The sequence below is a fragment of the Papio anubis genome, chromosome 9, assembly GCF_008728515.1.
Source record: "Papio anubis isolate 15944 chromosome 9, Panubis1.0, whole genome shotgun sequence".
Classification (NCBI taxonomy): Eukaryota; Metazoa; Chordata; class Mammalia; order Primates; family Cercopithecidae; genus Papio; species Papio anubis.
In genome coordinates, this window is record NC_044984.1 from 89,482,431 (window position 1) to 89,505,107 (window position 22,677).

The 22,677-nt window shown below is 38.9% G+C and overlaps 1 protein-coding gene across 5 annotated transcripts in view; it reads right to left on the reverse strand.

Annotated features, from left to right (window-relative positions):
* The window catches only part of NR2C1 (nuclear receptor subfamily 2 group C member 1), a 51,330-nt gene that overhangs the window by 13,831 nt on the left and 14,822 nt on the right, over nucleotides 1-22,677 (reverse strand). For all 5 annotated transcript variants that reach the window (XM_021922789.2, XM_021922786.2, XM_021922788.2 and 2 more), the window contains exons 5-10: nucleotides 21,648-21,827; nucleotides 20,497-20,644; nucleotides 20,319-20,409; nucleotides 15,919-16,100; nucleotides 13,308-13,473; nucleotides 4,709-4,830 (exon numbers count right to left, since the gene is read on the reverse strand). In XM_021922789.2, coding sequence (XP_021778481.1) covers nucleotides 4,709-4,830; nucleotides 13,308-13,473; nucleotides 15,919-16,100; nucleotides 20,319-20,409; nucleotides 20,497-20,644; nucleotides 21,648-21,827 — 889 coding nt within the window. The remainder of the gene's footprint in view (nucleotides 1-4,708; nucleotides 4,831-13,307; nucleotides 13,474-15,918; nucleotides 16,101-20,318; nucleotides 20,410-20,496; nucleotides 20,645-21,647; nucleotides 21,828-22,677) is intronic.

Sequence of the window (22,677 nt, forward strand, 5' to 3'; positions counted from 1 at the left end):
AAACCCCAAACCAAAAACCCTGATGGTATAGCTAGTTATGTTTTTAAAAAGTTCAATTATGAGGCCAGGCACGGTGGCTCATGCCTGTAATCCCACAGCACTTTGGGAGGCCGAGGTGGGTGGATCATGAGGTCAAGAGATCGAGACCATCCTGGCAAACATGGTGAAACCCTGTCTCTACTAAAAATACAAAAAATTAGCCGGGTGTGGTGGTGGGCTCCTGTAGTCCCAGCTACTCGGGAGGCTGAGGCAGGAGAATGGTGTGAACCTGAGAGGCAGAGCTTGCAGTGAGCTGAGATCAGGCCACTGCACTCCAGCCTGGGGGACAGAGCGAGACTCCATCTCAAAAAAAAAAACAAAAAACATAAAAAATAAATTAAAAAATAAAAATAATAAAAAAATAAAATATTAATAATAATAAAAATAAAATTTTTTTTAAAAAGTTCAATTATGTCAGGAAAGAAAAACAGCAAGGCTACTCTAAAAAGATGGTCTTTAAGGAATGAAGAAAAATTACCTTTTATTATCTACTTAGCAGTAGGCAATGGCTTAGATACATTTACATTCATTATCTCACCTATGTGATGTAGTTCATAATCAAGCATTTCTGCTCCTAATTTACAGACACTGAGCCTCATTTAGGTTACTTGGTCCAAAGACACAAAAGCCAGCAGATGCATAAAAACAGAATTTGAATCTTTTTGCTCCTTTATACCTCCTTACACAATTTAGCAAGTAAAATGCAAAAGTCAAATTTCTCAGTAGAGACTCCTCCATTTAACGTTAATATTTTGGGATGTTAAGGGCATGTTTGCTACCAGTTTTTCCTGTTAGGAAAATAAATGACTGTTGTACTTTATGTTCAAAACATCTTTCCTTTAAGAAGCAAAAAAAGCTGAGTAGAGACTGTAGTTAAGTTTATCACTAAGGCATCTAGAAGGAAAAAAAAAAGGCCGGATATGATGGTTCATGCCTGTAATCCCAGTACTTTGGGAAGCTGAGTTGGGAGAATCGCTTGAGGCAAGGGGTTCGAGGTCAGCCTGGACTACATAGTGAGACCTCCATCTCTAGTTTTTAAAAAAGCATTAACTTGCAAAACACTAAATATGTTAATTTCTTTTACAAATAGGTACAGGTATTTTTCTCTAACTACTACACTATATTGTGGGTTTACTTTTTTGTTTTTTTTTTTTGAGGTGGAGTCTCCCTCTGTCACCCAGGCTGGAGTGCAGTAGCATGATCTCAGCTCACTACAACCTCCATCTCCTGGATTCAAGTGATTCTTCTGCCTCAGCCTCCCACGTAGCTGGGATTACAGGCGGCTGCCACCATGCCTGGCTAATTTTTGAGTTTTTAGTAGAGACAGGGTTTTGCCATGTTGGCCAGGCTGGTCTTGAATTCCTGGCCTCAAGTGATTGCCTGCTTTGGCCTCCCGAAGTGCTGAGATAATAGGTATGAGCCACTGCGCCTGGCCTACATTGTTAATATTCATTAAAATACGTATATAGGACTCACAATTAGAGGTTATATAATTGTTTATACTATTTACTTTCATAAAGGAATATAACTTTTGAGCCACTTATATCTGGTAATACTGAAGGCACCAGTCCTCAGGGAAAAGTATCAGTGATACTGCAATGAACCCAAAAAATTACAGGTTTCAAAACCACAAAGTTACAGGAAACATTACATTATCTTTCAGTGGTAAAAGATTCAGCTTTCTGGCTTAGCATTTAATGGAAGGCTACTGATTACATTATTCAATAAATAAAGTTGCCTGTGGTAAATGGTGGTGGCTTGGAGCTTTTGGTTATATTGTAAGGATCTAGGTAGAGATGACTGCTGCCATACTTACTCCAGGCAAATCATGACAAGTACTCTCCACTACCCCACAGTGGAATCTACCACTATTCACTTAACCTAAATTTTGCAGGGAAAACTTAAAACCACAACTGAATTACTCTAAGTACTGAAACTACAAATCTTAAAACAGAAAATCAATACCTTTGTAAAATACAGAAGCCTTGTAAAATACAAAGCTGCTAACCATGCACTGTTGAGTAAAATTATTTAAGTTACTGTTGCCTTGAATTAAAGTAAGTGATCAAAACAATCTTGATTTTGGAAAATGATTAATGTTGCTTATCTGTTTCTCTCTGTAAAATTAGAATTTTGTCACCAACTTTTATATTTTTAGATAAAAATGCAACCTAATGCCAGTTTCTACTTTTAGAATAGCTTTTATTTCCATATAACAGAATTTTTCCATCATTATATCCGTATGATTAAGTCAACACATAAATAAGATCTATGAATCATCTAGACGGGGATAAAAAATAAGACTCTGCATAATGGCCTTGATTGCTAGATCAAGTTATTCTAATTACAAAGAATCTTGTGGTTGTTACATTGAAACTGATTCTCAATACAGATCACAGGAAAATGTGGCTACCACTATAAAAATGACTTATTTCATAAACAGACACTTCCTGAAGCCTTATTTTTGGTTTCTTCAACATCTGCGTTATTTCCATAGGATAATTATACTCAATTTAATAGAAGTACTTAAGATCAATGGTGGTGTAAATAATTCAACGAGTTCAAACCACTCCCCAAAATTCCTCCCTTTTGTTGTTTTATTATAACTGATAGCTTATTATGAAAAATGTCACGAGGTTACTTTTTAGACATATAAATGTGAGTTACAAGATGAGTGAACTACACTTAATATTTTAAAATTAATTGCTGGCCAGGCACAGTGGCTCACACCTACAACACCAGCACTCTGGGAGGCCGAAGTGAGCAGATCACTTGAGGTCAGAAGTTTGAGACCTGCTTGGCCAACATGGCGAAATCCTATCTCTACTAAAAATACAAAAATTAGCTAGGCTTGGTGGTGCACAACTGTAGTCCCAGCTACTCAGGAGGCTGAGGCATAAGAATTGCTTGAACCTGAGAGGTGGAGATTGCAGTGAGCCGAGATCATGCTACTGCACTCCAGTATAAGTACTTATTTTAAAAATTTTGGTATATAATAGACTAATTGTTCTCCAGATTACCTCACCCTCGGTAGTGTGTACTTGGTTTTCTGTATCCTCACTATAATTGATACTATTGATCATTTCAGTAATTACAAAGCAGAAAAAAGACTCCCAACTAAATAAAAAAATCAACTGCCAATATGCAAATTTACATTACCTTTTTTCTACAAACAAACACACTGAACATTGGGCGAGGTGGTGCACGCCTGTATGGGAGGCTAAAGCAGGAGGATCACTTGAGCCCAGGAGTTCCAGATCAGTCTCAATGACAGAGGAAGAACTCATCTCTTAAACAAAAAAAACCCCACAAAACTAGAGAAATTCTGAAAGTTGAATGTTAAAAAAGGACTGACCATCATTTTAAAGGTTAACTATTCTAAATCAAGCTTTTAGTCTATGTAACTATAATATCTTGAGCATGATTTAATGCATAGTATAATGCTGATTAATAAACGAAATTATAATGTTAAATATACCTTTATTCAATTCTCTGTATGCCTTTTACAATCATGTTCACATGTTTGTTATATTCAAAATAGTCTCTAAGGATAAGGGGTGGGCAATTATTATTCCCACTTGGTAAACAGAAGAACAGGTATACAGGATGTGAAAGCGAATTGTTTACAAAATCATATTGGTGAGTAGGGTCCTAGGAGTTGAATAAAAACTTTCTAACTTTGAATAAAAACTTTCTAACTATGGGCTTAACTTTTTCCATTGTTTTGCCTTTAAACACACCAGTTATTTTAAAACAATTTAAATAAATTTGGCAAACTTTAGGTAAAGCTTGAGTTTCTTACAGTAGGCCATTTTCTAGCTCATCTGATTTCTTCAGAACAGAATATAGATATACTCTTTTTTTTCTTTTTAAGAGACAGGGTCTAGCTTCGTCCCAAGCTGGAGTGCAGTAAGCCATGTGATAATGGCTTACTTCAGCCTCGAACTTCTGGGCTCAAGTGATTGGCCCCCCCTTAGCCTCTATAGTAGCTGGAACTACCAGTGTGCATCACCATGCCCAGCTAATTAAAACATTTTGTTTCTCGCTCTGTTGCCCAAGCTGGTCTTAAACTCCTGGCCTCAAGCCATCCTCCTGCCTTGACCCCCCAAAATGCTGGGATTGCAGGTGTTAGTTACCATGCCCAGCTTCAGATGTACTCTTGAGTGGTAAGACTAACCCTCTAAGTCACTGTAGTGGTACTATGGGGGTTTACATTTTCTTTTTTTTTCTTTGAACCGCATGATTGGAAAACAATTATACTTTTAACATAACCACTGTAGGCAAAATTCAGCCCTTTAGTAACATGCCTGGGATGAACACTGAAATAGTAGTGATGAGAGAAAAACAAGAACCTAGGGCAGTCTTACAGTCTCTCTATCTATGAGCCAATGAAAGGCCTGTTACAAATGCTAGCCATAATCTATCAATTCTACTGATTCTGTTCCATCCAAATTCTTAACTTAGTCAAACTACAAAATATGGATACTCTTCCACATAAATACAAAGAAAATACTAGTTAGCTGCCATGATTTGTCATATGAATGACCCAACTTGAAGCTATGTTATACTGTTTTATCCTTTAATGCAAATCTTCCCAAAGTAAAAGTTTTGTTTAATGTACATTTGTGCTACAAAATCACATTTATAGTCAAGATTTCAAAACACTCACCCTAGCGCCTGGAAAGAAGGAATCGAAAGTGCCCAGTGCATTGATAAGAACAGCAGTCTGGAGGCAGACTCCCCAATGTAGTGCACATTCAGGTACTCAGGCATAGGAGAAGGCATGGTGAGCTAGTATGAACAGGGATTTAGGTAAATTATCTTATGACTGAAAAGTTCTAAATTATCATTTCTTTGAAAAAGTTGAATGTAAACATAACACATCAAATGAGAGCTAATATATTCATGAAAAAAGCTAATCTTGAAATAATCCAAGTCACTAGAATTTACAGCTAACAGGGCTTAGGATAAATAAGTAGCCCATAGTTTCTGACAAGCCAATATTCAGACAAGCAGAACCTCAATAAATATCAACTATGATATTATCTGGTTATGTTACTTCCTGTCTTGGTCTAACAATGTGTTTCTTTTCCTTCTTCCTCTCTATTAATGATAGCATACAACAAATTCAGTTTAAGGAAAAATCCTGTCTGCTAAATGTTTCTTTCATTTAGGGTAAGGGGTTAACAAATTAAAATGCTTACAAGACCAGGAGAGTAAGGAGTGCAACAGGCTTGCTTGTACCAACTGGGAAGAGCATATTTTTCCTGGATAAAGGGTACAGCTGTGAATTGAATTCAGTGCAGTGAAAACATATTGAATTGTGGGCTCAGCACTGCCAGCTCTTTCAGTTTTTCAAAGAGCACATTCTGTGTGAAACCTCCCTATTTAAAAAAAACTGGCAGGCCGGGCATGGTGGCTCGTGCCTGTAATCCCAGCACTTTGGGAGGCGGAGGCGGGCGGATCACAATGTCGAGAGATCAAGCTCATCCTGGCCAACATGTTGAAACCTCATCTTTACTAAGATACCAAAAAAAATTTAGCCATGCGTGGTGAGTAGTCCCAGCTACTCAGGAGGCTGAGGCAGGGGAATCACTTGAACCAGGGAGGTGGAGGTTGCAGTGAGCCGAGATCGTGCCACTGCACTCCAGCCTGGGTGAGAGTGAGACTCCATCTCAAAACAAACAAACAAACAAAAACCCAAAAAAACCCAAACTGGTACCTAATTTAAAAAAATATATTTTAAAAATTACAAGTATGCCTGTAGACATACTACTAGCAAGTGATCAGTTTATACTGCTGATCCAGTTCTTTAAAATGTCTGACCACTGTTGAAAATTTTTCTACTTTGTAATTACTGAAATGATCAATAGTATCAAGTATAGTGAGGATACAGAAAACTGGGTACACACTACCGAGCATGGGGTAATTTGGAGAACAATTAGTCTACTATCTACCAAAATTGTTAAAGTACATGCAGTACCACTTCTAAATCTCTGTTCCAGCAAAATACTTGCATACATGCACAAAAAAGCATGTGTAAGGATGTCCATTGCAGCTCTACATCTAACAATGAAATTAAATGCTGGCAACAACCCACATTTCTATCTCTAGAGAAAAGAATAATCCATGTTATAGAACATATGTGGGCATTAAAATTGGAAAGATAAACTGAGATGTAATGGCATACAAAAAATCTCACAGACATCTAAGTAGAAAAAACTGTAAAACAGTATGTATTAAATAGATGACCCAATTTATGTTAAAGAGCACATATTTATGTATACCTAAAAAGTACAGAAGGAAACACGTCACATAGTTAACAGTGGCTACCTCTGGGTGGGGTAGGTAGATGTGCCCACATTCATTTTTCTAGGGAATGACTATTATAGCTTTCATCAGATTCTCAAAGGTATCTTTTTTTTTTTTGAGATGAAGTCTCGCTCTGTCACCCAGGCTGGAGTGCAGTGGTGTGATCTCAGCTGTCTGCCAGGGTTCAAGTGAGTGTCTTTTCTCAGCCGCCCCAGTAGCTGGGACTACAAGCGTGTGCCACCAACCCAGCTAATTTTTTTGTATTTTTAGTAGAGACAGGGTTTTACCACATTGGCCAGGCTCGTCTCAAACTCCTGACCTCAGGTGATCAGCCTGCCTCAGCCTCCTAAAGTGCTGGGATTACAAGTGTGAGCCACCGCACTTGGCCCCTCAAAGGTATCTTCTAGCTAAAATACCGCACCTGGCCCCTCAAAGGTATCTTCTATCTAAAATTTAGGCTTGAGGTTTGAAACAAAGAAAAGTTAGATAAAAATGTAAAAAAAAATCCTGCCTTTGTTCATTATTAGCCAAGAATGGTTTACCTATTTTGGTACCAAGTAATAAAAGAAAAGGACAATTAATAGTTGAAATTCTGCAAGTGAGAAGAAAATTTTTTACATATTTAAGAATGTTTGAGAAAGGTTTATCACAGCAGTAAGTTAAAATACAATTATTTAAGACAATTCTTGGCTGGGCACAGTGGCTCATGCCTGTAATTCCAGCACTTTGGGAGGCTATGGTGAGAGGATTGATTGAAGCCGGTAGTTCAAGACCAGCCTGGGCAACATAACAAGACCCATATCTACAAAAAAAAAAAAAAAAAAAGAAATTAAAAATTTAGCCAGGTGTGATGGCTCACACCTGTATCCCAGCAGCTCGGGAGGCTGAGGTGGAAGAGCTGCTTGAACCTAGGAATTTTGAGACCAACCTGGGAAACACAGTGAGACCTCATCTCTAAAAATAAAAAAATTAGCTGGGCATGGTGGTGTGCACCTATAATCCCAGTTATTAGCAGACTGAGGCAGAAGGATCCCTTGAGCCCAGGAGGTAGCAGCTGCAGTGAGCCAGGATTGTGCCACTGAACTCCAGCCTGGGTAACAGAGCAAGACCACATCTTAAAAAACACAATATATCATATCTTTTCAGAATTACCCAAGGTGAGTAAAAAGAAAGTCTGAAAAACTAAGGGAATTACCAAAACTTACTAGTTATGGGGGAAGGGGCAACTAAGATGCAAAACAACAACAAAAAAGTCCTTTGTAGGGATGGGCATGGTGGCTCAGGCCTGTAATCCCAGCACTTTGGGAGACCAGGGCAGGCAGATCGCTTGAGGTCAGGAGTTCAAGACCAGCCTGCCAACAAGGTAAAACCAGATCTCTACTAAAAATACAAAAAATTAGCCGGGCATGGTGGTGTGCGCCTGTAATCCCAGCTACTCGGGAGGCTGAAGTGCCGAGAATAGCTGGAACCCAGGGGTGCACTGGGCCAAGATTATGCCACTGTACTCCAGCCTGGGAGACAGAGCAAGACTCTGTCTCAAAAAACAAAACGAAACAAAACAAAAATCCTTTGCAAAATAGTTTAAAATTGCACTTAAATATTAATACTTGTAATGTGTAAACACTGGATACAATGGTTTTGCTTTACACAACAGTGGTGGTAACTCTGAAAACTTTCTGCTGCTTTAATCATAAAATGTAAATAGTTTACAACACACACTAAAGGGACTCATTATTTAAAATATTACTACACACACCATGTTAACTTATAGAGAGAAAATGTGTCATAATCTATCTGTTTTACATGCTCAATAAAACTCTAGTATTCTGAATCAGAAAGCTAACGCTGGCTGAAGAAACAATAGTCCATTTAACAAGTCTTTGAGACTGAAAAGACAAAGATTTATTCCTACATATAGAGAGAGTGAGCTTCCCCAAAATGCCTGTAGATCTTTAGGTTTATAAATCGAATTATACACATTTTTCAAATTAGAAAAGTTCAATATATTGAGCTGAATTTTTAAAGAGCCTTGACAAGAACTAAACCTGACCAATCTATTTTACAAGTTATTAGATGCCTCTACATATCTTTCTAGCAGTTTCTGTACTGAAATCTTGTAACAGCCTGCATGATATAGCTTTTTTTTTCTGGAGATGGAGTCTCACTGTCACCCAGGTTGGAGTACAGTGGTGCTATCTTGGCTCACTGAAACCTCTGCCTCCCAGGTTCAAGCGATTCTCCTGCCTGAGCCTCCTGAGTATACAGGTGCCCACCACCTGGGAATACAGGTGCCCGCCACCACGCCCAGCCAATTTTTTTTTTTTGTATTTTTAGTAGAGACGGGGTTTCACCATGTTGGTCAGGTCTTGAACTCCTGACCTTGTGATCCACCCGCCTCAGCCTCCCAAAGTGCTGGGATTACAGGTGTGACCCACCGTGCTTCGCTGACATAGCTTTTGAAAAATCACTGCATGGCCGGGTGTGATGGTTTAAGCTTATAATCCCAGCACTTTGGGAGGCCGAGGTGGGCGGATCATTGGAGCTCGTGAGTAACATAGAGCCCAGCATGGGCAACATGATGAAACCTCGTCTGTATTAAAAAAAAAAAAAATACAAAAATCAGCTGGGAGTGGTGGTGCATGCCTGTAGTCCCACCTACTCAGGAGGCTGAGGTGGGAGGATGGCTTGAGTCTGGGAGGCAGAGGCTGCAGTGAGTCGAGATCACGCCACTGCACTCCAGCCCGGGCTGCAGAGCTGGTCTTAAAAAAAAAAAAAAAAAAATCCTTGGAGGCTGAGCACAAGCACAGTGGCTCAGGCCTATAATCCCAGCACTTTGGGAGGCTGAGGTGGGAAGATCATTGCTTGTGGCCAGGAGTTTGAGACCACCCTGGGCAACACAGTGAAACCCCATCTCCACACAAATATAAAAAAAGCATTTGAGTCAGGAGATCTGGATTCTGCTCCTGACTTTTCGTTAATCACTTCGCCTAATTACCAGTATGACCCTAGATTACATATTTATTCAGTAACTATTTACTTAGAGTTCACTGGGAAGCAGTAAGTGCTACTGTCTCAGTGGAAGAATAAAATAAAAACTGAATGAATGAGCTATAGAAAGGGCTAAGAAAGCTAATGGCATGTGTGAGAAATGATGGGCAGCTGGGTCAGAATGTGGAGGGCCCTAAAAGGTCAAGTTATAGAGACTGGACTTAATTTCATAACATGGGCAATGGGAAGCTACTGAAGGATGGTAAGTAGTGGAGTGACATAATTTGATTTTTAACAAATGTAACGCTGGTACCAGCACACAGGACAAGATGGAAAAGAAAGACTGGAAGCAAATATATTAGGGTAACAAATCAAGAAAGGAATTTTAAAAGGCCTAAAATATGGTGAAGGAAATGAAAAGGGAGGGAGAAAATTCAAGCAATAGAATGGTTAAAATTCAGTTATGGAGTGAGGCTTAGGGAGAATAACTTCCTCTAAAGTTGCAAACACGGGTGACCAGAAAGACTGATTCTAATATGAAGATAATAAAATTTTAGAAATAAGTATATGCAATTTCCAAAACCACCTCACTTCTGTTGTATATATACAATTTCTAAAATGGGAATATGATCTACCATGATTATTCTTCTAAGGAGATTTTAAGAATCAAGTGAAACAAAGTACATGAAATCATACCAAAAATTATGAAGCTTAATAAAAATCTTTTTCTTTTTTTTTTTTTTTAAAGATGGAGTCTCGTTCTGTCACTTAGGCTGGAATGCAGCGATGCAATCTTGGCTCACTGCAACCTCCGCCTCCCGGGTTCAAGCAATTCTTCTGCCTCAGCCTCCTGAGTAGCTGGGGTTATGAGCATGCACCACTGCGCCTGGCTAATTTTTGTATTTTTAGTAAATACGGGGTTTCGTCATGTTGGCCAGGCTGGTCTCCAACTCCTAACCTCAGGTGATCTGCCCACGTAGGCCTCCAGAAGTGCTAGGATTACAGGCATGAGCCACCACGCCTGGCCAATAAAAATCTCAAATATTACTATTGCCCTTGATTTTTCAAAATCAAAACTTCAAGTTTCATTATTAGACTACTTCTCCTTACTATCAAGATTGCTTTGAACAAGACACTAAAAATCTCTACATCTCTTTCTTCATCCATCAAATGAGAATAAAAATTCTAACCCTGCCAGGTATGGTGGTGGGTCATGCTTGTAATCCCAGCACTTTGGGAGGCTGAGGTGAGAGGATCGCCTGAGGCCAGGAGTATGAGACAAGTCTGGGCAACAAAGTGAGATCCCATCTCTACTAAAAAATTTTTTAAATTAGCTGGGTATGGTAGCACATGCCTATGGTCTCAGCAACATGAAAGGCTGAAGCAGGAGGATCCCTTGAGCCCAGGAGGTCAAGGCTGCAGTGAGCTGTGATTATGCCACTGCACTCCAGCCTGGGTGAGAGTGAGACCCTATCTCAAAAAGAAAGAAAAAAAAATTAAAAATTCTAACCTCAACATATGTGGTGAGGCCCAAAGGAAAGAGTGTACGTGAAAATATGCTGCAAACTACAGTGTACATAGAAATGCAACAGAGGAACAAAATGCTATTCAGCTCAGCAAGTAAGAGAGGATTGAGTTGTTTGATTACAGATGTAGGGTCTTGAAACCCATGACCAGAAAACTTCAATGTGAGAACCATGAAATTACCAGACTCTAGGAGCTAAGCAGGGAAATCACTGAAAAGTAAAATATTTGACTTCACAAGGCTGTAAGTGAGACTCCGAGAAAAGTGAAGCGGTCCTTTTCAGGAGAGTAAGAAAATTTATAGTGCTGACTGTGAGGATACTTAGGAAGACGAAGATGGAATGACAAAAGCCAATCCTAGGAAGAAAAAAAAGTTGTAATTTGCCAAATTCTTCTCTCCAAAACATTTCAAGGAATCAAAAACTTTGAGGACTAACATCAACAATAAACAGGTAAACTACCCCTACTTTCTAAAGAGCACTCTGTCCTTTTCCCTCATAGTGGGGCCTGTTCCTACATCTGTCTCATTTCTTCCTTCCTCCCATTTAAATCCAACGCAGAACATAAACCTAAGAAAACAAAAGAATGTCTTTTATCTAGAATAAGAAAGAACAATGGGAAAAAATCAACTTTTGCCTTGCTCCACCCTTGTCCATAAATCTTATCATAATTTTTTAGAATATTATTCCAATTACTTTTTCTTATAGCACTTATAAAAAATTTTCCTGTAGAGTGTAGAAAAAAACATTTCTAATTTTTTCCATGTATATTATCTTTGGTAAAATTTTACATAAAAATAGGCTTCACTGATATATTTTATTGACTACATCAAATTACACTATTTTAAGCCAAAGAGTTTCTCTGCGGCTATTTCTACCAAGTCAAATTTTTTAAATACAAATATTACTTTGCACTCATAATTTCTACTGATACACATATTTATTTGATAGCTGTACATATTCTCCTTAAAAAAATCCATGGAATTTTATAATCTATAGTAAAATGAGCAGTCACCCTCAGGTATTCCAGGACTACTATATATTGCTAAGTGAAATCTATATGCATTCAATCCCTTTGCATACATCTTGCTAACAGTATCCACAGCTGAGTGGTTAAAATGGAGGAGTCAAAACAACAGGATCTTAACGTAGGATCTCCACAGTGAGCATGGCTATAACTCTGTCCAAGCATTATTTGAATGACAAATCAAAGGGTAGAAAGTGATTTTCTAGTCTTCTACATGTATTATATCTAGTATTCTGCATGTATTGTTTCTGTCATAAAAAGTTAGGTTGGTGAAAAAGTAATTGCAGCCTTAAAAGTAATGGCAAAACCCACAATTATTTATGGGAACAAAATAAATTATAAATGTACCTTCTCCAAAATGGCTAAAAAGTATAACTTAACAACTAAAAGTTAAAATATATTACATGTGTATCTTTTTAAATTTTATTATGTAATTTTTATTTATAATAGAGATGAGGTCTTGGCATGTTGCCCAGGCTAGTCTCCAACTCCTGGGCTCATGCAATCCTCTGGCCTTAGCCTCCCAAAGTACTGGGATGACAGGTGAGAGCAGCTGCACCTGGCCAATTGGTATCTTATAATAATGCTGGAAGCCAGCTAATTAAGGTGATACATAACAAATGGAGTTTGTAATTACTATGGTAAGAACAAACTATCTGGGTCTTACTGATTTACAATATAGTAGTAGCTAGGCATTGAACAAAAGCAGTCCATTCAACACATCATGAATGCCAATACTTAAAAGTTTAATAAAATGTGCTGAAAAGTTATAAAAGCTAACATTTATAGATTTAAACCCAATAACTGCTATTATAACTGACTTAATAACAGGATGCTTTATTAAGCCATTATCTTACCTACATAAGGCTTTAGCCTCCTGCATAGATGCACACTAACATGCCCAGCTTATTCAGTATCTTGATAATCAACAGCAGAGAAAAGCCTAAAAAATTTTTGTTTCTATATGCAGATGAGTTTTTTTTCTTTTTCGAGACAGAGTTTCGCTCTTGTTGCCCAGGCTGGAGTGCAATGGCGTGATCTCAGTTCACTGCAACCTCTGCCTCCCAGGTTCAACCAATTCTCCTGCCTCAGCCTCCTGAGTAGCTGGGATTACAGGCATGCGCCACCACGCATGGCTACTTTTGTATTTTCAGTAGAAACAGGGTTTCTCCATGTTGGTCAGGCTGGTCTCGAACTCCTGACCTCAGGTGATCTGCCCACCTGGGCCTCCCAAAGTGGTGGGATTACAGGTGTGAGCCACTGTGCCTGGCCCAGATGAGTATGTTTTAGCTGCTGTTTTGAAATTCTATCAGGGATATTTCTGACTTCAAAAGCACAACAAACATACTTTGATTTTTGAAAGGTAGATCAAAATCAAGCAATACAACATGCAAGTTTAAAAAAACATATAGAAATACCCTGAAAGCTACATGTGAATCGCTGAGAAGTGGTCCCTCTTTTTCGGTGTAATTTATGCTTGAATCTCCAGTGATTAGGTGTACACTTCCTTCCATGCCTGCTACTGAGCTCTGGCAGGCTGTGCTCTCTCCTGGATTCAATGCTTTTGCAAGAGTGTCAAATGCCCTGTATGAAGATATCAGAAGCTGTGAGCTTGACCAAACACCACAATAAAATAACAATTCTACATAGGATTCTAGAATTAAGATTTAAGCCTAAAAAAACTGGTCAGGCTAGTCTAGAACTCAAGTGATATGTCCGCTTCAGCCTTCCAAAGTGCTGGGATTACAGGCGTGAGCCACATGCCTGGCCTAAAGTCTCTTTTTTAAAATCTTGTATAATTAAGGGGGAGAAACATCTTCATATTTTCATACAATAATATGCTTTTAAAAGTTATATATTTTTATCGCTTGAGCCCAGGAGGGCAGGGCTGCAGTGAGCTATGATAACACCACTGTACTCCAGCCTGGTTGACACAGCAAGACCCTGTCTCAATTAAACAAAATTCTTGTTAATGAATTATTTTTAAAAAACATTATATTTTTGATACTACAAGACTATCAGTCTATGTATTTTGTATACAAAAGTTACTTAGAACAAGGAAAAGAACTTATGTTTACTTTATTATGCACAGTACAATAGGTCTTAAATTTTATTTAAAAATTCAGAAAACATTTTACTTTACTCATGTTTATTTTTGAAACACGTTCTCCCTCTGTCAGCCAGGCTGGAGTGCAGTGGCATGATCATGGCTCACTGTAATCCTGAACTCCTGGGTTCAAGAAAGCGATCCTTCCACCTCAACCTCCCGAGTAGCTGGGACTACATGTGCGCACCATCATGCTCAGCTAACTTTTAAATTATCTGTAGAAACTGGGCCTCACTATGTTGCCCAGGCTGGTCTCCAACTCCTGGACTCAAGCAATCATGCCACCTGAGCCCCCCAAAGTGCTGAGATTACAGGCATGAGCTACTGCACCTGGGCAGAGAGTATTTTAAAATGTGTGGTCATACAGCTAAATCTAAACTGTAACAATTTGATATTAGAATAATAACAAACTAATGTTACTAAATACTCAAAATAGTTCCCCATATTTTTCAATAGGCCTCCTAGAGTTTCTTGAAATCTCATGTTCAACCAAGTACTACTTATTGTGACTCTTAAATGTAGTTTATTCAATATATATATTTTGTTGTTTGAGAAAGAGTCTCGCTCTGTCGCCCAGGCTAGAGTATAGTGGCATGATCTCAACTCACTGCAACCTCTACCTCCGGGGTTCAAGCGATTCTCCTGCCTCAGTCTCCCAAGTAGCTGGGATTACAGGCATGCACCACCACACCCAGCTAATTTTTTTCATTTTTAGTAGAGATGGGGTTTCACCATGTTGGCCAGGCTGGTCTCAAACTCCTGAACTCAGGTGATCCACCCACCTTGGCCTCCCAAAGTGGTAGGATTACAGGCGTGAGCCAGCACGCCTGGCCAATTCAGTGTATTTTTATCGTATCTTTTTTTTCCTTTAGAGATGGGGTCTAGTTGCTGGTTGACTCAAAATCCGAGGCTGAAGTGATCTGCCCACCTCAGCCTCCTATACACTAATGTGTTCAGCTTATTCATATTTTAAATGATAAACTCAGTGTAGGAAAAGCCTGAATAAATTGTTTCTATATCGTAAGCATTAGTATTTACAGAATAAAAAACAGAATTCTGATACTACTTTCTTCAAGTGTAACTTAAAACTGTAGTTGATTAAATCTTTTACATTAATTTTCATCACTAGAAATTGAGGAGTAGGATCAACATGATTGCTGAGAATGACAAATGTTTCACTCTCCATACACATCTTCATCTTTAGAAGAAGAAAATTCCTAAGTTTTAAAACTACATGTTTAATCTTCTAATATTCATTTATTGATTTTGTCATTTAGAATATAACTTGTCATACTGAATGCAAGTTTTCAGTTAAAACTTACTATGCCTTTATTTTTCTAAGTGAAAATAGAAATGTAGGTTAAGGATTCCTAATACTAAAATCCAAAATGCTCTAAAATCAGAAACTTTTTGAGCACCAACATGATGCCACAAGTGGAAATTTCACACCTGACTTCTCATGATGGGTTGCAGTAAAAATGCAGGTGTATAACAGTTTATTCCCTGTCCAAAAGGGAAAAAAGACCCTCCCAGCTGAGATAAATCTTTTCTGCACACGCCCAGATTCCCCCAAGCAAGCACACCCACTATAGGCCAGACATGCCAATGGCAGGTTCCCCTGATTCCCCATAAGGAGCCAAGATCTATGTGCATTACTCACTGTGGATTTTTGCATATTCTCTTCTTTGTGGTGTAAAGATATTTTTGAAAAGGTCAGAAAGGCCTGCATGGTACCCAGAGTAATGCAAACATTCCAAAATCTGAAATCTGAAATGTTTCTGGTCTGAACAAAGCATTTCAGATAAGGGATAATCAACCTGTATTTGTTTTCTGAAACTTTTATAAATAGCACATAAAAATGTTTTAAGAAATACTGAAAGGCATGTAAACAAAAGGACATTGATAATCAAAAGAGACCTTACCTTGAAACATCACCGTTGGTCTGCATTTCTTGAAATTCACACAAAGAGGTATCATCATTGCTTAAGCTTTCAATCATAGACATTTCATTACTATTTTGAGAAAGATCTTTAGTTTTTCCAAGATTCGCTAATGATGTAACCACACTGGCCAATGTACTTAAATCTCCCTGACATGATTCAGCCTTTAAAAAGAAGGGTATTAAAATTCTGTGAATTGGTATCAGTATTTTTTTCAATCTGAAATATCCAATTATAGATTATGATATGCCAAGAAAAAAGAAGAGCATGATAAATGAAACCTGGAAAGTTAAAGGGCTCTGAGCTTTCAGAAATTTCTTGAGGAAAATACAAATTTAAAAACATCAGGTATATTTCTTAAGAAATGTTTATACATATGTGTATATATATTTTGAGATGGAGTCTCGCTCTGTCACCAGGCTGGAGTGCAATGGCATGATCTCAGCTCACTGCAACCTCCGCCTCCTGGGTTCAAGCGATTCCCCTGCCTCAGCCTCCCAAGTAGCTGGGATTACAGGCACATGCAACCACGCCCAGCTAATTTTTTATATTTTAGCAGAGATGGGGTTTCACCATGTTGGCTAAGATGGTCTCGATCTCCTGACTTTGTGATCTGCCCGCCTCGGCCTCCCAAAGTGCTGGGATTACAGGTGTGAGCCACCGCGCCCGGCAGTATATGTTACTTTCTTTTTTAAGAGACAAGGTCTCCCTTTGTCACCCAGACTGGAGTACAGTGGCACGACCATAGCTCACTGCATCCTCAAATTTCTGGGTTCACGTGATCCTCCTGCTTTGGCCTCCTGAGCAGCTGAGACTGCAGGTATGCACTGCTATGCCTGGCTCGTTTTTTCATTTTTAGACATGGAGTCTTGCTGTGTTGCCCAGGCTAGTCTTGAACTCCTGGCCTCAAGTGATCCTCCCTGCCTCAGCCTCCTGAGTACAATTTCTAAAACTTACTATACAAACTATAAACTTGTATGGAATATAAAGAATACTAGTGAAGGGGGGGAAAAGGGCAAATGAATTGTTGAACAGACTTCCTAAGATGCCAACTTTTGCCAGACACTGTGTTAATTAAATGTGTTAAAAGGCACTGTGTTAAACACAAACATTAAAAGAAATAGATCAGTTACCCATTATTCTCTTCACTTTTTCGTTACTGGAGTTGAAAACTATATAGGTAAGATACTGATCTTTCGATTTGTCTTTTTTTTGAGACAGAGTCTCACTCTGTCGCCCAGGCTGGAGTGCAGTGGCGCTATCTTGGCTCACTGCAAGCTCTGCTTCCCGGGTTCATGCCATTCTCCCGCCTCAGCCTCCCGAGTAGCCGGGACTACAGGCGCCTGCCACCACGCCTGGCTAATTTTTTCCATTTTTAGTAAAGACGGGGTTTCACTGTGTTAGCCAGGATGGTCTTGATCTCCTGACCTCGTGATCCACCCGCCTTGGCCTCCCAAAGTGTGGGATTATAGGCGTGAGCCACCGCGCCCCGCCCTTCTTGGTGTTCTTAATCCTAAAATAACACATATGTTCCCATGATGTTTCATTTATTATAACAATTATTCGGCCGGGCGCGGTGGCTCAAGCCTGTAATCCCAGCACTTTGGGAGGCCGAGGCGGGTGGATCACGAGGTCAGGAGATCGAGACTATCCTGGCTAACATGGTGAAACCCCGTCTCTACTAAAAATACAAAAAACTAGCCGGGCGTGGTGGCGGGCGCCTGTAGTCTCAGCTACTTGGGAGGCTGAGGCGGGAGAATGGCGTGAACCCGGGAGGCGGAGCTTGCAGTGAGCCGAGATCACACCACTGCACTCCAGCCTGGGAGCACAGCGAGACTCCGTCTCAAAAAAAAAAAAAAAAAATTATTCAGTTTCTGTGAGATTTATTTTGGTGAATCAGTAGAATAAAACAATTTTTGTGCCCTCCCCAAATTAATCTATGGTCCAAAAATCATTTACTGAAAACCCTACCAGTTAGGTTCTTACATAATTAATACCCATACATGCATTTTATTTAACCTCCATAACAACCCTGTGAAATAGAAATCATCATTCCTCTATTGCCAACCAGAAGAATGACCCAAATAGTAGAAGTGGGACTGGCTGACTGCAAAAGTCTATGCTTTTTTTTTTTTTAGAGACACTCTATTGCCTAGACTGGAGTACAGGGGCATGATCATAGCTCACTGCAGCCTTGAACTCCTAGGCTCAAGTAATCCTCTGCCTCAGCCTCCCAAATAGCTGGGACTACAGGTATGTAACACCATGTCTGGATAATTTTTTTTTGTTTTTAGAGACAGAGTCTCGCTATGTTTCCCAGGTTGGTCTCAAATTCCTAGCCTCAAGGAGCTCTTCAACTTCAGCCTCCCGAGTTGCTGGGATACCGGCTTGAGCCACTGTGCCCAGAAAAGCCCACAATGTAAGCAATGCCCCAAGAATTTTTCTTATATTTGAATAAAAAGTACATTAGTTACAATTTTTAAATGCTTTAATATTCACCTAAAACTTAGTTTATATATTCTCTTCTCTCTAGCAACACATCTAACTGGATTCTTAAGTTTTTGCCCCTAAAGATTCTTAGTCAACATAAAAAACTTTCATCTTGTGACTTCAGAGTTTTGGGGTCATTTGTCAGAGAAGCTTACCATAAGGTTGTCCTAACAATTTCATACAGAGATATACAAGAGAGCACAGTGTCTGAGCAGAGTAGTCTGTCAACGAAATCTAGTTCCCTTCCTTTCCTGAAGGAGTTAATATGTCAATAAAACCAATTATCATTCTAACCTTGAATCATGTAGACAGGGCTAAGTGAAGTTTTCCAAAACATATGGCAAGAGGCCACTGCCTCACCTAGCAATTACATGCTAAAGCCCAATCTGTAAGATAGATACTCTTATTACTCTTATTTTACAGATGAGAAAGTGAGGCACTAACAGGTCAAATAACTTGCCTAATGTTATACAGCTAGTAAGTGGTAGATGAAATTTGATTTCGGAGCCTAAGTATTTAGAGTACTTTAAAGCAGCAAGTGACAAATATATAACGAATCTTGCCTAAGTAGGACAAATAATCTTATAAGTTATATAAAATCAGATCCTGGCTAGGCAGAGTGGCTCATGCACATAACCCCAGCAATGTGGAAGGCCGAGGTAGGAGGATCACTTGAGCCCAGGAGTTCGAGACCAGCTGGGTAACACAATGAGACTTGGTCTCTACAAAAATAGGAAAAATTAGCCAGGCACAATGGCATGTGCCTTCAGCCCTCGCTTCTTGGGAGGCTGAGGTGAGAGGATCACTGGAGCCTGAGAGGATGAGGCTGTGGCAAGCCATTACTGTGCCACCACCGCACCCCCAACTTGGGTGACAGAGGGGACCCTGTTTAAAAACCAAACAAACAAAAAACCCAGATCATAGGCTGAGAGAAACCCTGATTGTAGGCTACCTAAAATCTGTTTTCAGATATGAGTTTTCAGGAGAAATTTTTGTTTCTTGTTCTCCCAAAGGGCTTCTGAGAAATACAGAAATTCTTCATGTTCAATTTAAATAAACAAACTGTTTTTCCTTTAGACCCTTGGTCTAACGTAGAGCTGCTCCAATCTCTAAGAGAACTGGATGACCTGGATACATGATAGAAGAGCTCTTGCAGTCCTATTCCTACTCTTGACTCAAGTAAGTATTTTGATGGAGGTGAGCTAAGAATTTCCTTTTACCTGAAATATTTAAATATGTTAAGTATTTTGGCACTTAAAAAAAAAAACATGTATTTTGGCACTAACAAATCTGTAAGGGAACATAAAAGAAATATTAAGAATTTTACACCTATAAATGTCTTTTACTGAGGACTCGTATTTCAAGATGAGGGAAGAGTATGGTGTTTGTTGCTTTCATGTTGAAGTGATAATCATCCTAGTGAAATTAGGAACATTTCTGATTTTTTGTTTTTTTTGAGACAGAATTTCACTCTTGTTGCCCAGGCTGGAGTGCAGTGGTGCCATCTTGGCTCACCGCAACCTCCACCTACCGGGTTCAAGCGATTCTCCTGCCTCAGCCTCCTGAGTAGCTGGGATTACAGGCATGTGCCACCACACCCAGTTAATTTTTCTATTTTTAGTGGAGACGGGGTTTCTCCATGTTAGTCAGGCTGGTCTTGAACTCCTGACCTCAAGCGATCCACGTGCCTTGGCCTCCCAAAGTGCTGGGATTACAGGTGTGAGCCACCGTGCCCGGCTGAACATTTCTAATTTACGTTAAAAAAAAAAAAAAAAAGGCATCTTGTAATGTGGAGTATTTAAGAATAAAGCAATTTACCAAAGCAAAGGAAGCGATTAGGAAACATTTTAAAATGCTTAAAAAATCTAAGCTTTAAATTGTACTAAACACACCTTATCTGATGTCATCAGCACAGTTGACTCAGTTTTTACTCCAGATGGATGAATATTCACAAACATTCCTGAATCTAAAAGTCCTGTTGACCTGTAACAAATAAGCACACATTTTGGCCTGAGTTTCATTGGGAAGAAAAACAAAATGACCAGCTACTCAGTGTCTGTTTTACTTTACCTTGTAGTTTCACTATCTGTTACAAAAGTTGGAGTTGCAGTTAATGGGCTACGAAGGTCCTTTCGGATATAGATTTTTTCTGTTGAAGCGGCACAGTTGGAAGATTTTTCTCGTGATACTTCAATGGGTTTTCTTTCACATTGGACAGCTACAAAAATGTGTTAAACTATTATATCACAATATAGGATTTACAGACAATTATAAATGTAAGCTGTAGGTAAGCTTAATGCTGCTAATAGGAGACATGGCTACCATACTAAACTCCAAAGATAACCATCAATCTTTAGAAATTATGTGCGAGTTCAACAAAGTTGCTTTAGATTAGTAAAACTAACCAATTTGCATCTCTCATTCTTTTTTCTCTCCCTGCTCCCCCATTCCTGTGATAAAAATGAAAAGGAACTCTTTTTTAAAAGTTCACCATCAAGAAGAAAGAACTAAAGTTAGTAGTCACTTACCTATCTATATGAGAGCTTTAAACAAAATGAAGTGAAATTTAATCCATTGAAAAAATACTGAAAGGAACAAAAAGGCCTAAGGTAGATCTTTTATTAATGAAGGGCAAGAGATTTTTGAGAAGTAATTCAACTACTTGGTCTTCCTTTCTAAAATATAATACATAGTATTTGTAAGAATTTTATCTCATAACACTTAGGAGATAGTACAGTAAGGTTGTTAAACTGCCAGAATTCAAAGCCAGCTTATGCCACTTATATTAGTTGTATGACCTTGAGCAGGTTTCTCAACCTGTTTACCCAAATGTAAAATGGGTAACCTGGTACCTACTGCAGAGAATTGCTGTGAGAGTAAGTTAATACATATGCTAAGTGCAGTGTCTAGCATAGTGCGAGCTCAATCAATACTAGGTATTGTCATTATCTTACTAATCACCTTTGAGTAGTTTAATCAAAAAGTAAACTGGTATCTTAAGCTAGTTAAACTTGCTGCCAAACTACAAATACGTGCTTTTTACACAGGTATTCAATAAATATTAGTTGAAAAAATAAAAAATACATACGTATGTCTGTATTCTTATATTTTTAGTTGGAAAACTGTAAACTAAAAAGTATACATATTTGACCTATTTTAATTTGTTAATTTCAATACTCTTCTAGTTTGCTGGAATCTTTAAATTAAAAGCTAATACATACAGTCTTGCTTCATTCCAAACGCAATACATCTCTGTAACCTGCAGTATTGACAGCGGTTTCGGTGGTGCTTATTAATAATACAATCCTTTGATCCTCGACATGAATATACTAAATTTTTTCGGATGCTTCTTTTAAAAAATCCTTTGCAGCCTTCACAAGTTACTGCTCCATAATGACGTCCTAGAGATAAAATGTTTAAGAAAACATAAAAGTCACATTATTTCAGAACAGACATGAAATAAGCCAATTTCTTCCCTTTAAACAACATGAGGTGAAACTGATTTTTGAGCTCCTGACATAAAAAACATTTTTAGAAGTTATTTTTATTTATTTGTTGTAATTTTTTTAGAGACAGGATCTCACTCTGTGGCCCAGGCTGAAGTGCAATGGTGCAATCACAGTTCACTGCAGTCTCGAACTACTGGACTCAAGTGATATCCCCAAGTAGCTGGAACTACAGGCTTGTGCCACCACACCTGACCAGTTTTGTTATTTTTTTTTTTGTAGAGACAGTCTTGCCATCTTGCCCAGGTTAGTCTTGAACTCCTGGCCTCAAGCGATCCTCCTGCCTCCACTCCCAAAGTGCTGGGTTTACAGGCATGAGCCATCTCACCTGGCCTAATGTAATATATTAGTAAAGATCAGAAGTCATCATTTTTAAATGATTCCTTGGCCAAAATTTCTAGTTTTCACATTAAAACATTTTTCTACAGCTGGGCATGGTGGTTCATGCCTGTAATCCCAGCACTTTGGGAAGCCACAGCAGGTGGATCGCTTGAGGTCAGGAGTTCGAGATCAGTCTGGCCAACATGGTGAAAGCCCATCTCTACTAAAAATACAAAAATTAGCCGGGCGTGGTGGCACGCACCTGTCGTCCCAGCTACCCAGAAGGCCAACGCAGGAAAATTGCTTGAACCCATGAGGGAGAGGTTGCAGTGAGCCAAGATTGCACCACTGCATTCCAGTCAGGACAACATAGCAAGACTCATCTCAAAAAAAAAAAAAAATTTTTTTTTACATATTCACTTTC